Source organism: Lonchura striata, chromosome 4 (assembly GCF_046129695.1).
Source record: "Lonchura striata isolate bLonStr1 chromosome 4, bLonStr1.mat, whole genome shotgun sequence".
In the NCBI taxonomy this organism is placed as follows: Eukaryota; Metazoa; Chordata; class Aves; order Passeriformes; family Estrildidae; genus Lonchura; species Lonchura striata.
Genome location: NC_134606.1, coordinates 14936310 through 14953537, shown reverse-complemented (window position 1 = coordinate 14953537; position 17228 = coordinate 14936310). Strand labels below are relative to the sequence as shown.

The 17228-nt window shown below is 34.3% G+C and overlaps 1 protein-coding gene across 2 annotated transcripts in view; it reads right to left on the bottom strand.

The window, feature by feature from the left end:
* CPEB2 (cytoplasmic polyadenylation element binding protein 2) overlaps nt 1-17228 on the bottom strand; it is a 50492-nt gene that overhangs the window by 24013 nt on the left and 9251 nt on the right. For both annotated transcript variants that reach the window (XM_021554411.3, XM_021554412.3), the window contains exons 3-4: nt 12394-12484; nt 4397-4447 (exon numbers count right to left, since the gene is read on the bottom strand). In XM_021554411.3, coding sequence (XP_021410086.2) covers nt 4397-4447; nt 12394-12484 — 142 coding nt within the window. The remainder of the gene's footprint in view (nt 1-4396; nt 4448-12393; nt 12485-17228) is intronic.

Here is a 17228-nt window from a genome sequence, read left to right as displayed (position 1 = left end):
TTTAAGAGAAAACAGAGTGATTAAAATGTTAAAAATCCCAATGCAGTTAAAACAGTAGATGGTGCAGTATTTTATAGATAGGGAAATTACAACGATGTACCAAAGTTATCTCTGCATTTCTTGCTTCAGCAAAACAATGAAATCAGGGAAAATGGGAGAAAAACTGTACCCGATGTCACATCATTACTTGTATGACAAACCTTCTTCCCTAAAATTTATCTGTTTTGCTCATTTAGAGTGCAAACTAGTATGGGCAGGGATTTAGTGCTACTTTGCATCTAGAAAAATGCAGAATTTCTGAATTTATTAAAATAATATGCATATAATGTTTTACCCCTTACAGAACATGCATGCTTACAGAGCATGGCAGCTCTATAAATATAGTTAATTACAGGTTTACCTATGCATCAAGACTATACAGATGTATTTAACATACACATAATCAGTGCACATGTTTGTAGATAAGTAATTGCAGGGAAGACAGCTCTTTTGGAAAAGGCCAGACACTGCAGGCAAATAACTGATTTATAGCAACAAGAAAGGAAAGATTAAACTGTTTTCCTTAACTTGTCCAAATACTAAGTCATACAGAAATTTGTCTTTTATTTTATAAAGCCAGATATTTTAATTAGCCAGTAACTTGGAAAGATTTCAAATTAGTGAGAATGCATGAAAGACACTTATTCTAGAAAATATCAATTAGGCATCACATACAAGAAGTATAATGATGCCAAATGAAATGAAATCCAGTAACTCTGGAACCTTCCAAAATTAAGAGTGCAGTATAAACAACAAAGTCATTCCCCTTTAGCTAAAACCTTCTTTTTCTATATCCCTAAAGTTACATACTAATACAGCTTATACCCATCAAAAAAATTAAAATCCCCCTTTCTGCAGTGTAAACCAGGTCACAGATTTAAGACATAAGTAAATACATTTGTTGTGCATGCTTATCTAACACTAAGACAATAGAACTATGTTATGTGAGCAATGCTACCACAAAGATCCCAAATATATGGTTTCATTTTATTCAGACACATAATTCAAACACGTAACCAGAGATCAAATATACACATAGTGCAATAACTCAACTGAATGACTGAGCTGAATTAAAAATACTATGTTGTGTATCAGGAAAAACTACCAGGCAAACTTCCTACAAAGATAAAATACTATTTGTCACTAACATTCTGACATAATGATCAAATAGTGACAGAGATATGATGAAGCCTTTTTCATTAATAATTGTAATTTAAAGAAATCCATAAACAGCTACAGCAATAATTTCCCAAGAGTCTAGACTAAAGGACTTAGATGCCTAATTCCCTTTTATTCTATTGGATTTGGGTGCCCAAATTCCATTTAGATTTCTTTAGAAATAACACCTTCCTGGATTTTAAGGCTGAAAGACATTATTATAACCATTCAAGCTTGGCACACCTATAAGACTACAGAAGTTAATTTAGCAACTTCTGTATAGGATATTTAGTAATTTCTGATTGAAGTAAAAAAGCTTTCTTTAGAAGCACAACCAGTTATAGCATCTGTGAGAAGTCTAATACTAAAACTAATCAAATGGGTAATTATGTTTCAACAGCAACTGAAGAAATTCAATGCTTTAAAATAACAAAGGGGGGAAACCCCATAATGGGGAAGAACACCCTACATCCCAAAAAAGTTGACTCTTGCATTATTACTTCCTTCTAATATGTTCTTTCTAAGCTGAGAAAGCTGCAGTCAGATATACCCACTCCAAAGTAATTTTTTTTTTTTTACTTTTGAGAGATAAGTCATTAAAAATGCATTTTGTTTTTTTACAGCTTAAGCTGAAACAGATACATAATTATATATAATTTATTAAAACACATAAACCAGGTTTCTTTTAGTTCATTTCAATAATTTAAATAATGAAAACTGTAAATATTAATATTAGGTACAGTCCAGTAAGTACATTTTAAATGAGTTGGGGAAAAAAAAATCTATCATTTAAGAAAAGGAAAAACTACCTAAAAAAAGAAGTTTTATCTAGAAGTGCTTAGTCTTAAAAGGGCGACACAATTTCAGTCTGGGTCATGTTAGAACTTTCCTGGAATCCAGAGATACCAGTTCACTAAAATTACTCTAACTAAAATCCAAAGAGGGTCAATTTTAAGTATTAGTGCATGCATAAATGGGCAGAGGATGTTTAAAAATATTTGTGATTTGCTTTCATTAAGGTCTGGTATTCCTGCTCTTCCTCATAGCTACTACAGTACTTACTGAGAAATTAAGGGACAAATGTGGAGTCTTTGAACTACCAACTCTTCCCAAATCTCTTCCAAGGCACCAGTTACAGGGATAGAGAGGGAAATGTTAGCTTGAACCCACTTAAGTGGAGAAGGAAATTGAAGTCTACAAGTTCATCAACAGATGTTCAAACCCTCATTCTCATTAATGCACATTTGAAGGAAGTCCCTCAATGCTTGTTAAGAAAGGTTGTGCAGAGTCTGAGCAGCTGGAGCTTCCCAAAAGCTGTTTCCAGTGCTTCTGTTCTTGAGTTGCAAAAAGCTGCAGTTAAGACATGCCAACTTTGAAGGGGCTCTGAAGAATGTTCCTGACTGCTCTGGCTGCACTGACAGCTACATCACACACCAGCTATGTGGTAGATAATAGGTGTCTACACAGCATGGCTCTGAACTAAATTCTAAAGGGCATAATTTAAAAAAATTGAGTATCTAAAAGGTGCTGCAACACATAGATTGTTATTTTTATCTCACTTACTGAAGGATGAAAATAATATTGGAGGTTTTAAAGAGGACAGCAGTCACACTAAGTGCTACCTTTCAAAGTACAAGAGAAACCACACAAGCATTAAAAGCAAGATATTCTTCAGTGCATGTTCTAGCTTTGTGGTAAAGTTTTAGGACAGACTGGTACCACTGTGTTTCTCCAGTGTTCACAATAACAACAAACCCCTTCTTTCCTAGATATTCCACAGAGTAACAATAGTTCCGATGTGCCTTTTTATGCAAAACTCTAAAAAGAGAAGTTCATCATTCTAAGTAAAATTAAATGAATTAAAATATTAATTTCTTACAGCCATCTTACTGAAATAATTCAGTTTCTCTTCATACCTTCCCATCTAACACTTCCTTGTACAGCAGCAGACAATGACTATTGCACATATACCACCTGAACAAACCAGCTTGCAGAACAGGTCTTAAAGCTGCAGTTAAATACAGAAAGTATAATGTTGTAAATGCTGTGACATCAATATCGATACAGAGTTGGCTAAACACTGATTTTATTTCTATAGTTAAGTACCTGATTTTTCTTTTCAAGACACATCATTACCTTAAAGTTACCTTTTCAATATCAAAGGATCTACTTCTTCAAATGGCCATTATGCAGTATTTTCCTTTACAGGGCATAAAGATAAAGCTTAATTTCCTTAAAATTTTAAACATTTTCTCAGTGTTATCCAGGGAAAACAGATATTTGTTTGCATTTTATATCCATTTGCACATGTGTAAATGACTGTGCAGAACGGGTAAAGCAATTTAAAAAACTACCAAAACTAACAATAACAAAAAAAACCCCTCCATATAATTTCAAACAGCAACAAATGTGTTCTGGCCATATGTTTTTCTTAAGAGATCTTTACTGCTAACACTTAGACTCATCAAGTGAATGACAAAAGTGTACTTTATGTACAACAGCTTCCATGTCTTCTAATCTAGAAGCTGTGGCACTACAGCTCTATTTTTTCCCAATGCAGAAGACACTTATGTGCAAACCCCCTGATTTATTATTGACTTAGATGGATTACCAAGCTGTGCTTCCTTCTTTAGCCTTGAACAAAGGCTAAAGTTCATGCCTTCACTGAGTAGCAGATGTTCATGAAGTCTGACCTACTGGGAGAGGAACATGAACATGAACTCTAACTTCAGCATATTTCACGGTTAGACACGTGCTTGACAAAAGCCACTTTCAAAAACCCCAGCAAAAATAAAATGTTATTTTTCACATGAGTGTAAAGCAAAGTGTCTAGTTCACTCTTTATTTACCCAATATAGAAAAACATGTGTTTCTGGCCTTCTTATTTTTCTAATTCCTGTTTCAGTATAATAGATTTCTTACAGCTCTTTGGAAAACATACCCCTGGATTGCTTGAGAACAAAACAGAATAGTGCATCATTATGAGCATTTCTGATTTCAAATAAGCTAGATATAATGAAAGCCTGTTGCAAGATTAGCTCTTGCCATTTAACTCCAAGAAATGGCAACAGTCCCATCAGTGTTGAAGACTAAAGGTAAGTAATTCAGTAACAGAATAGAATAGTATAATTTTATACCAACATGTCAGATTTAAGCTAAGCTAGAGATAATTAGAAACTGTTATAAGATTGGAACTTACCATTTAACATCAGAAGATTGTCAGTCCCCGGATGTGGATAACTCAAGCGACCTTAAAAGAAAACAAAAACCAAAGAACAAAACAAATGCATCGGTTTTAGCTATTATGCTGGAAAAAAGAATGAAATATCAATGCTTAGAATTTGCCTAAGGGAAATAAAGAGCTAATATTTAACTCCAAGCACATTAACCAACAATACCCTTGACCCAAGTTAAAGCTGACAAGAACAGACTTCTTAACCTTAATTCTCTGGTCATAAGATCTGCAGTGTACTTTGGGATCAGCTCCAATAGGATAAAGCCACTTTTTGTTTCATGACACCCAGAAATAGTGCTGACTGCTTTAGTCTTCTCTTTCACAGCAACTGTGAATAACTGCACTATGCACATTGCTTAACAGAGTGGCATTTCGACAACTTAATGCTTCTCTACTCAAGCAATTAAAAAAAAAAACATGTTAAGAGATAAGGCATGCAAATTTTATTAACTGATTTATGACTGCATCTTTGTGTATTTAATATAACCCTGGTATGTAATATTTTTCAGTAAGCCTAGCAACATTAAAGCAGTTCCTTATGTACAGATTCAATAAAATTAAAGACTATTATAGATAAAAATTTCAGCATTTTACACTGAATAAAAAATTGCATGAAAACCTTATATCATGACATTAGAATTTTTCAAGACTTGCATTTTACTACAACAGGGGCATGCTATACTTTAGTATTTAAATGAATGGTTTAAAATGCACAGCTGAAGCGTTTGTTCAATACAAATTCCTTTTAACTAAAGGAGACTTTTTCTTTTTACAGGAAGCTGCAAACATACCAGTAGTGCACACTGATCTAGAGAGATATTTACAATAATTGCTGTGTTTGGAAAAACTGTGGTTGAAAGTGCAAAAAACTGCATTGTCATCTATCTTGCTATTCAAATATACTTGCTTGGTTATAATGTGAAGGACATTATATATTTATATGAATACTGTGACTTAAATACCTAAATCTTCTGAAGGAAATGGGAATGCTTGTAGAGACATAAAGAAGAACCCAGTCTGGAAGCAATGGGCATGTAGACCACACATATTTTTAAAGGGTCATATATATGCAGATGGCTTGCAAGAAAAAGAAACCTCAGGGGAAAAAAGAAAGAAAACCAAATGAGCAAGCTCTGTATTAAGGCTATCTAGCAATCCTTATCGTACTGTTTGGTCCTCTACTGCTGGAAAGCCCATGAGTTTAGCAGCAAGACTAGAAATTTCTTTAAGTAGTTCCGAGTCCCAAGTGACACCTTTGAGGTTAAATAAAAAAATATCTTTGTTGCAAACAGTAAATAATAGGGTTTAGGTTTTCCTCTTGTCCTTTAAGAAACTAACACAGTAATTTTCTACCAAAAAAAAAAAATATACACGTTGCAAACTGAAATGCAAAACCTCAAAATAGGAAGATGAAGATAATTTAGGAGATTGTGGAAAAAAGATTTTTATACAGCTATGAACTATTTGTCATTCCACAGATTTTATTATTGTAAGAATTCATGGTATCAAAACACCTGCAGATTAGGTAAGAACAATCTGTTGTTGAATTTGGAAGCACTGAAAGGCTACAGCAGGCTCCTGGAGAAGGACACATGAATTCCACCCAGAAGGACTCTGCCACCTCCTCTAACAGAATCTTTGAGTAGGTTTAGGCAAAACACTAAACACAAAAATCTTTGTAGGAGCCTCTGTCTGTTTTTTGTCTTCAAAGTGTCCAGTTTTAATATATTTTTTCTGTTATACTGAATAAGTTATATCTAATGTTTCTTGAAACTATAAAAATTCTACCCTTAGAGCAATGCATGCAGGTAAAACAAAGAATCAGGAAAAAGGCATCTTTAAATTGCACTCTGGGAGCTGCCACAGCTCAGCCTTATAATATAATATAATAAGTATGTATGTATAATATAATAAGTTACTTTGCTATACTTCTGAGGTTTTTGCTCTATCAAGGCTAACATTCATCTGCCCAACAGCAAGAATTTCAAGAATTTCACAAGATCACTGTCATATCATGTTTATATATATTGCTATAGAAATACTTGCAACAGTATGAGGTGGTCCTTGCAAATTGGAATATTGTATTTATTGAGAATAACAAATGAAATTGTGAGACATTATCTTAAACTTCCTTGACTCTTGGGTGACAGTCTCTCCCTATCTGAATTTATCCTCTTTTCCTATCTATCTTGAGAGATAAAGGAGAGGGGATTTTTTTCCTGCAATGATTTCAGAAACAGTCAGATTTAAGGCCTAGCAAGAGAGAGACACTCACCAGTGTCAACATCTGGGGAGGGAAACTTCTAAAATATAGTAAATTCTAGGTTCAGGAAATTCTGCTTTTGCATTCTTTTGCTTCTTTCCCTTTATAGCTTCACAAATAAGCTGCATCTGAAACACTTATGCCAAGCTGAAATAACGAAGGACTTCTCACTGAGTGGAAGGGAAGGACTGCACCAGGCAGCTGGGCCCACCACTGCAGCCCAAAACCCCATCTCACTGTTGAGGAGATGAACTTGCTAACTCAGATTATGAATGATTTCAAGGTTAGAAAGGAAAACAACTAACACAATATTCAGTACACTGCTGTATTGATACTTCTAAGTTTTATTTACATGGTTATTTCAATGAAATCACACTTCACTGCATTCTTGTGAACTAAACCCATCTATTTGCTGCCAAGTAGTCTACAACTTGGACATACAACTTTAAGAACATTTTAAATATAGAATGTTCACTTTCTTTTTCAAAATGCAATCACTGCTACTTACTTATAATGTTAGTTTAGGTTCTTATCCCTCAGCTTAATCTGTTGAAGTAAAATGAACTGTTTTCTAGGCTGTCCACCTGAATTTCATGACATACAGAAATTCAGAACATTTCACACATGGAATTGGGTTCAAGGTCAGTTTTATACAGTGCTCAGACTACAGCATTTTTGAACAAGTTATTCTAGTTACATGGACATTAACTATATTAAACCTCACTTAAAATATCAGTATGTAGAATACAGAAGATGGGAGCACCATCTTGTAACAATTTACTTTGCTCCTATCACATACATCTTTCTAGCTGGCTATTTTCACTGTATGCTGTTTGATGCATTAAAAAAAACTGATGCCATTTTAAGAACAAGGCACAAATCCTATCCAATGCTATGCTGCTTCAGTGTCAGTAATCTAGACCTGTATAAACCACTTAATGGTCTTCTAGCAGTTCCAGTGGACTCCATCTGCTTAAAAAAGTAATAATAAAGATGATGGAATAGTTTAAAGTCAGCTACCAATTAGTTAGAAAATATCTTATACTGAAATAATAGACCTAGTCCATCCCTGAAAAATGTAAATTAATTAATTTACTACCTCTCTATAAAACTTGTCTACAGATCCAAAATTTGTAACCTGCTACTATCAGGAACAAATAAAGCACCTAATATTACCATTCTGTATCAGAGAGATCATCATGTTACAGAAATTCTCCGTGCAAACCTGAACTTGCAACTTCACCATGCTACTTCTAATTACTAAGTCTCATGTATCATGGCTAAATTGAAACTAGCATTGCTAAGAAGCAGCAGGTATGCCTGACACTTCTTATGCAACTAGAATTCTATTAAATCTAGCCTACTCTCACTTATCTAAATTTAATTAATATTAACAGAACTGCCTGCCTCACACAATGCACTCTTCTGTGAGGACAGAAAAAAATTAAAAGCTTCAAGAAAGTTTTGGTGGGCCATTATATCCACTGAATCCAATTCAGAGTCTTGCTAATACAAACATGAGGAAGAGTAATGAATTTAGTTTTAGCATTTCTGTTATCTCATGTTTCTGATGGGGCAAAGAAAATTTAAATTTTTGTAAACTTCTTCTTGGCATACTCTCTTTTTATTTTAAGGCAAATTCAAATCTACTTTTAGAAATGCATACTTTTTATTCCTATTTAGCTAAACTGTTGGAGAAATCCCCATATATTTAAACACTGCTACTTTAAACATTACTGACTCACAGATTCACAAGTTTGATATTTCATGTCTAATCTCCCCCTTTTAAAAAAAAGTCCTAAATTGTTGTATGAAGAGACTGAGAATCAGAAATTTCTTACCCCTTTTCCTTTTTTTAATATATCTCCCGAGTAGAGGAGAAAAAGCTTCCAAGTAAAGCTTTTCCCAGTAAGAGTGAATGGCTGAGGATCACAGCAGTTTGAGAAAGCAGTTTTTGGAACAGCGTAGTTAAGACAACAGCACAAACCCATGTTTGGGCAACACCTAGTTACAGAAAGCCCAGAGACTGCATTTCCCAATGCTTGCGTATGAGCTATGCAAGTCAGAACGAGGCCAAATGGCTTGTCTTTGACAGTCCATGTATTCAGACAAATCAGTATATCAGTCTTAAATATATTCTTTTATCAGAAAAAGTTTCTATGAAAGAAAGAAGAAACAATGTTTATGTAAGATTTCAAAGCTTTTTTCTGTGACAAGGGAGAGAATTTTTTTCCTCTTTATTTTTCTCCAGCTTCAGAAATTCTTTTCTTGGCACAATTTGAATTACTCTAGGAAGAAACTGTACAGCTTTAAACTTTAGAACTTCATAATACAAAATATAAAACAAATGTCTTTGAAAGAAAGACAATGCTCTCTGTGCCATAATCTTTACTAGAAACATGTTTAAAACAGCAGGTAATGAATTCCATTAAGTCAGTCTTCCCAATACTAATATATATTGCACAGAAAATGTAACAACTGTTTCTAAGCTTTCTCCATAATCTGTTTCAGCCCAAATGCTTCTTGACAGCAAAATGCATTGATATTTGGGGGAGTAGAAGGGGAAAAAAGAACACCGGGTATGCAAGTGGTATGTCTGAAGAGTTATACCAGCAATACCTCTATGTGTCAGGCTATCAGTATTTTAATTCTCTCAATTGTTTTAAGTATCAGAAGAATAAAAAGGGTGTTTAAACACAATTATATAAAAAATGAGTACATTTAACTTCAGGTTTTATTTCACTGGAATTGAATGGATGGGATAATCTTAAACATTACTTAAGGTCTTGTTGTGAAATGCACTTCAAGAAAGCTGCATGGGAAAGATTAGTTTTAATATGATCAGTATTTCTGCTGCAATGACTAGTTTAGTCAAACATCTTCTCCCTATTACTCTACCTTGAGAGTATCTTATTGAAAGATAAAAATTACTTTTCTTTTGATCACATGTGTTTTAATGACAAAGCTTTGTCTAATCAAAGTCAAAACTAGTCATCTATAAACAATTTTCTGGCAGGGATAAACTTAACTTTCAGTGAATAATATTTGAAGTATTTTTTTTTTTAATTCATGAAAGCAAAAGTGGTGAAATTTGACTTGCTCATAAAATGGATCTTGACAAGCAAAATTAGCTATGAGCTAGTATACAGACTGTCTGTTCTGCATTGTGCAAAATTTGAGACAAGATGCTTAGTCATACTCCAGATATTGTAAGCAGCTAAATCTGAAACACGTGCTTAAAATTCCAGGGACTTTCATTTTACTGCTGTGATCAGATATAAAAGATGCATTGTTTTAGTGTGCTTATATTTACTTGAAAACTTGTCATAAAAATATTCCCTGGTTACAAAATACTCTTAGTTGCAATAAATATGTTATACATTAACAAAAGCAACAATTACTAATATTCTTAATCCTGTGCATTTTGCAACCAAATATAATGGAGTTTTAAGTAAGTGCTAAATTTTCTGTGATAAAAAGTCAGAGATATAACCAATTAATTTGATATAACCAAATTAAAGTTTTATGGATGCCAGAGAAAAGAAAAAAAAAAGAAATTAAAGTTGCTCAGAAATTACAGAAATTCCAATTAAGGCTGAAAAAAATCAGAAGACAGTAGAGAAGAACTAAAAGGCTGATATACCACAAGATCTCTTCCTCCCATTTTCAGCCTGTAAGGAACATTTCTCATGCCTTATTGTTAATAACATAGCAGTTTCAGCTGAAATCACATCCACAGAGAAAAAATCTTATCCATCAACTTAAATAGCAGCACACAATTACTCTATTTAAATTCAGTTGGCATGTGCATTGTTCTCTGCCACTCAAACAGAAAAATAGGTTTCCTTTGAGTGTATCACTATCTATGGCTTCCATCTGTTTTAGTTCAAACATAAAACTTAGCAGAATTTTCACTGTTTAACTGTTAAAAAAAATCTTTTAACTGTACACTGACACCATATTCTCATGTCCCTCAAAAGCACAGACAGAAACTGAGTTTTTCAAGGTATCTACATATGAACCAAATAAACTTTCAAGTCTTAAAGCTTTTTCTTGTCTTACTCTCCTTGCAAAATTATTATTGGAAATACATCATTTTCATCTACTGTAATACAATGAAATACAAAGAGATGAATAAAAATAAAAATTAGTATTTTCTGTGCTCACTGTGTCTCAAATCTCTTCTGCTTTACAGAGATAAAATTAAAACAGTGAGATGGCAGGGGGAGCCGAGCAACCAATTCCATTTGTCATGTCAGCATGTACAGAAAGATGAAACAGACTGATTTTCATCTTCAGGAATGTGAGAGGTGCCAATGACAGTATATTGCAGTAGAAGATCTGCATTATCTAGCTTTATGCCTAACAGTACCTTTTAGACAAGGAAACAAGTAGTAACCACCCGAGTGTGGCAATTAGAAGCATGAATCCTCTGTAAGAGGAATGATACACCTGGTCACCTCACCCTTGAGGAGATATGCATGCTTTTCACACACAGCAGTCACCACTGGGCTAGCTGTTTACAGGTTTCAAACCTTTAGTTTTACTTAATGTTTTACAAACATGTAGAATAGATAGAAACTAAATTTAATAATTGCTAAAATGGAATTAATTAATTCTAAGCCATAATAAAGAAGAGATCAGATTTAAAAACACCTAAAAAATTTAATTTTGGCTTCCACTTACTTTAAAGTGAAGTAAAATTAACAGTTTAAGTAAGTGCTATATACTTACAGATGCTTTGTACAGATTTTCAGCTTGGGAAAAAACTCCAAACTTCACAGTGACTATTTTAAATCTTAAAATACCATTAAATGCTATCTGAATGCTACAGGTCTTCCACATAATCACACAGATCTTAAAAGAATCATGAGCAGACTAACAAGGTGTCCTTCAAATTAGGAGAATAACAGACCTTTCTGTGCTAATGCAATATATAGTAAATACAGGAGCCTCTAGAAATTGAGAATGGATGGGAGCAAATAATGCTGCAAAAAAAATTGTTTCTTGTATTTTTTTCAATTGCTTCAATACAGAGATTTAATTTCTACAAAGCAAGCATAAAGTCTTGGATAATTTTAAAATCAGATAGTGTTAATCTAATTGGAACACCACAAATGAAGTAACATCTGAACAACCCGAGTGAAATTGTTTGGGTTCCCTGCCCCAATGTTCAATAGTAAATGCTACCTGAGAAAGTATGGAAGAATAGAATCCACAAGAGTGAGTTAACGTACAGAGAAAAGAGGAGTTAAAATGGAAGCCCACATATGCTAGCTATATGCTTACTGCTGTGACCAAATGATTTAATAGAGCTCAGGACTGTCAGAGGAACCAGCATCCTAAAGCCAATGGAATTTCTGGACTCCAGATTTGGATGCATTAGTATCTTCCAGTAGATTAAAAAAAAATATTAAAAGGACAAATACTGATTTTATCAATTGACTAAGTTTTTTTTTTTTCAGCTTTCACTGTCAAGAAAGGGACAATTGCCTGACAACATTTGGAGTGGTTTGTTTTATGTAACTGTGAAACAATGTTTTCAATAAAAGACAGCTTGAGATTGACTTTTCATTTGAGTGAAAAAACAGTTCATTTTCCATTTTAATATGAACTTAGAATCTAAATTAACAATCAGTATTAATTCAAATATGCAGAATGGATGACCCTTTTTTCTTAACTTAGCATAATAACATACCTTTAAGTGGATCATGCTCTGCTCTCATAATGTCAATAAGGGAGTTTTCCAAAGAGTGCATATTCAGACTGTCATACATTCTATTTCGATCCTAAAAGAAAACAAAAGCCTTAGTATTGGTATACAAATTCTGTAGTTTTAAACTAAAAACTTGAAAGGAAAACACAATTTCCTTCTAACAGCTGCCCACTCACACTCTGAAGATGGACAATGATACAAAGCAAGATCTAATTTTATTAACTGTGATTTTAGCATCCAAATATAAAACTAGAGATGCAGTGTGAAGAACCCTGTGTGATGCAGTGTGAACAAATACTCTGTATGCATTTGACAGCCTGTGAATGCCTGTTTCCTTCAAAACTGCTTCAATCAGTTCTAGAGATCCACAGCACAGTTACACATTAGCTGATTAATGAAGGAGACTAATGTCTGTCAGAGTTCAATTTCATTTCATGCACAAGTAAAATAGTGAGGAAGGTGGGGAGCTACAGGACAAGGACAGTGATGTCACATAAAAGAGAGCATTTTCTTGGTGCTTGGCCAAGTGCCTAGCATGGGCTACCAGCCTCTGCTGAGGCTGTGCTTGCTGGCTTCAGGGCCTTTGCATACAAAGACTTGAGTTACAAATGGTAAAGGGTGGAAAATTAAAGCTAAATTATGAAAAGAAAACATCACAAATCTTACTAATAGATTATCAGCTTTATGGAGGACAATTTCTATTACACATAATTATTAGGAAGCTACTGTACTGTCTTTATAAATATTTCCACTGACAGTAATAAAAGTTATTGCAATGAACTGAAAATGTTTTCACTGATTTTGTTTTACCCAAGCCATTTTCTCCCACGTTTTCCAATACACCCAAGTTACAGACACAGAAAAAAATGGCTTCTAAATTCTTTGGTCTTTCTAGGATATCTTTTAGGAACTGAAAACAGTTTGTGTAAAACTATAATCTCTTCTACTTTCAAGGCTTCTGGCTAGACTATATTGCACTTAAATCCTACAACTGTGCCTTAAGTTTACTGTGGTCTTCATTCTAATAATTCAGCAGAGTAGGATGAAATACATAATATATATCCCAGGACTGGTGAAATTCCCTAAAGACACAGCCACGCACTTAGGACGTATCTAATAGGGACAGAAGGTATATCCCACACTCACTGTGACTTTCCATGACAGTTCAGCAGAACCATAGATTCATTTCAAATCACTTCCCTCTGCAAACATTTATTCTTCACATTAGAAGAGTAAAAAAAGCAAGCTTTGGAACAGAAGTTTTCTATGAATTACACACTACGACTTCTGATCAGCTTTGCCATATGATGAAACCAGTGTTTCACTTTCATCTTTTAAAAAGTTTAGTCAATGTTGGGATGAAGAGGAAGAAGACTTTTTTCCCCATCTTTCTCTATCTCAAACAACTATTAAGAGTAATGGGTTCCTGTTGGGTAAGCAAACTGTTAAAAAATAAAGTATCTGATCAAATTAGACTCAGACAATTTTAATGACAAGTTAAAAATGCAGGTTTCTCTTGTCTCCTGCCACATTCCAGACCACATGCCAGTGACACTTCATGAGGCAATCTTCAGCCAGGTTTGAGTGCCAGCAAGTCACCATTACTATTTTAGTTCACAGTAACCTTAATTTTGGGACTGGCTGGCTTTTGTTCAGTTTAGTTGCCCTGAGAACCACCAAAAGAAACTGAAGTGATTAATCTGCTTCCATGCTCTTACAGGTTTGTTTCTCAATAGCACAATGAAAAGAACCTGCTTACCACAGCAAACTTGCTTTCTATAGAAGGTATGAGCAGTGACCAAGCTAGATCTGTTCCCTACTGTCCCCTAGCATTCAGAAGATACCTCATCAGGATTGTTAATGAAGCCTTAAATTCAGTTTACGGCACTAGTTGATAGGTAGTCAGTGCTCTTGCAAAAACCAACACTAAGTAAAGACAAAACATGCTTTGCCACCTTTGTAGCAGATAAGGGAAAAGAACTAGCATTGGTAAAAACCATACTGAACTGTACATGGTGTTTCATCTTTGCAACAGGCTCATTACAAATTTTCTTATTTTAACACTGATATATACATATGTGTTGAGATAACACATAACTGTCTAGGAAATGGTCATTATTACTGACTTAATGACACTCTGTAAGAGCCTATAAGAAAAGGCTCAGCCATGGTTAATTCCAAGAACTGGGCTACTTGGTCCCTAGATCTTACAGAGGGATGGAAAAGTAAAACACGGAACACGTGCTTGCAATTTATTTGTAAACTGCTCTACTGGGTGACATGGTGCAATGATTCTAACTTCACTCTTGTACCATTTTGAAAGTTCTGTGTATCTAAAGCTAAAGTTCTTGCTCTGCTAGAAGCAGAAGGAAAAATAAGCTTTTCACATCCTTTTTAGAAAGCTTGTGGTTTGTTTCCTTGAATTGTGTTACTTAATTTTGGGCAGTAGAAACACACAATGGGCAGATGCCACACAATATCAAAACACTGAACACACTGAAGTACAGCAGGATTTAAATATGGGAATTACATTCTGCTATTCAACTATCCACACATCACACTACCCTATCATAAATTTGGGTGCTATCTTGGTAACCGGTGCAATTGCATGCTATCTTTAAAGGAATAAGTAATTCTTTGGGTATAAGGTTCATTTTAAACCTTTGTGCAGCTCGGCTTTATAATGCTACAACACTGCTTTGAACTCCCCAAATATGTACATCATATTTTTCAAGAGAACAGTTATCACCTATGCTAACAGGAAACTTTAATTTCAAAGCAGAACTTAAAAGTATTTCAATATTGTAGGTCATACGCCAGCCAGTACTTTCTAGAAAGGTCTGTTGAAACAGGACAATTCCACTACAGCAGGCACTACTAAATCAGAAAACTTCCATTACCGTTTTGGTCAATTTTTAGGACAACCAAAAAAGAACTACCACAGAACATGATTGTTCCAGATCTCCATGCATGTGGAAACAGTCCCAAGAATTAGGATTAGCTTTAGTTTCATTATTTCAACACAGCTGATAAGCAGTTATCTTCTAAAACAACCTGGACCTACTTTTAAAGCAACATGGAAGTAGTCCCAAAAATTAGAACTATTTCCATGTTGTCTTAAAGCCAGCTTCAGATTGTTTTGGAAGATAACTGCTAATAAACCATGTTGAAATAATAAAACTAAAGATAATCAGTAGTGCAAAGGCACTGATACCCAAACATGTATGTTAATACACACTTTCTATCATTCTGACTCTGGACTTGTCAAAGTTAAATTCCTGTTAAGTATTTTTTATTTCCTTCAGCTCTGTGGCTCATCAGTTCTGTGCTAAGAAGCAAGTGAACTTTTGTTGTGTCAGAAGGTCTACAACTCAGTGGAATGTTAGCTTTTTTCCCCTCAGAGCTGATAGTTAACTTCTCCCAAGCACTACAAATTCTCAGACTAGTTTTTTACTTTTGGCTGTCTAAATGTTTGACTCCTGCTTGATCTATCTTTCCCATATCAGAAGCACAACTGCGGAGTGAGTGATACGGTTAAATAAAAAATCATCTATGTAAGAAAGATTACAGAAAATGGTAGTTACTTTAGGAATAGGAGAAGCACAAAGTATCCTTCCCAACAGAATACAAGTGCTCGAAGGAGCTTTTGATAATGTCATGCAAAGTACACCTAAAGAGTATGCATTTGAGAAGTAGTCCCCAAGTCATACACCTGAACAAGCACAAATGGGAGAAGGGCAGCCTTCTCTGAAGAGCAAATTTCAGTACTAAACTCATGAACAAATAGTTTTTCTTGGCATATTCTGCTTAGGACTTCTATACATATCTGTGCATTTCTGCCAAGATTATCCTGTCTAAGCACTTACAGAAACTGCATCTCTAAGCTTATATATTGTCACTTATGCATAAAGCAAATGTAAGGACCAAAGATATTGAGTAGTGAATAATTTTGCTTATTTTTAACCACGAACACTACTTCATAGTCAAGAAGTCTGACATCATTGAATTTTGGAAACTTGCTTAAAACTACTGATTTGTGGGACTACTTGAAGTAAAAAACTTGAATGCTAACATAGGTATTAAAATCTGTAAATGGTAGTACTTTTAAGGAAAGATCTTTACATGTCTTTTCATATTCTAAAGAAATGTAGCACCATGAGATTGGAGCTGAAGACTAAAGTTGTGAAGCTTATAGTAATTTCAAGTATGGTCATATTTGGCTACAAAAAGGACTCCAACTTTGACCTTGATGAATTAACTGAGTTTGTTAAAAGCTAAATTAAAGAGCCTTTTTAAAACTGCTTCCCCAACTAAAATATTAATTCCCTTTTTTTATCTTAAACCTGATCCCTGAATAAAAATGTACTTTAAGACCAGACAGTGACAGTTGATTTAGTAATAAAGTATCTACACTTTAAAAAACACCTGATGTGGTATTCAGTGTTAATGCTAGCAGTAGTAACAATTCCTACACACATACTGTAAAATACCTCAGATAAGGTCTAAATTTCAAGTAATTCTCATTTTATTGAGGATATACTATGATCATAAGCCCCTTACTGAAACCATAACTAGTGTAAATGAGAAACTAAATATGAAAACCTATTGGAACTACAATTTTAGCTCTATAAAAAAGCAAGGAGAAAGACTTAAAGTCAACATACAAAATTGCTTGGTTACTTTTCACAGTGTCATTAGTGGTAAAGATGAACTAAAGATGTCTGGTAGACATCTGTGAATGGTCAACCTGACAGCAAAGCGTTTGAAGTTAAAATGACAACATCAGCTACATAAGCAAACTAAATTGAGCCTAAAAT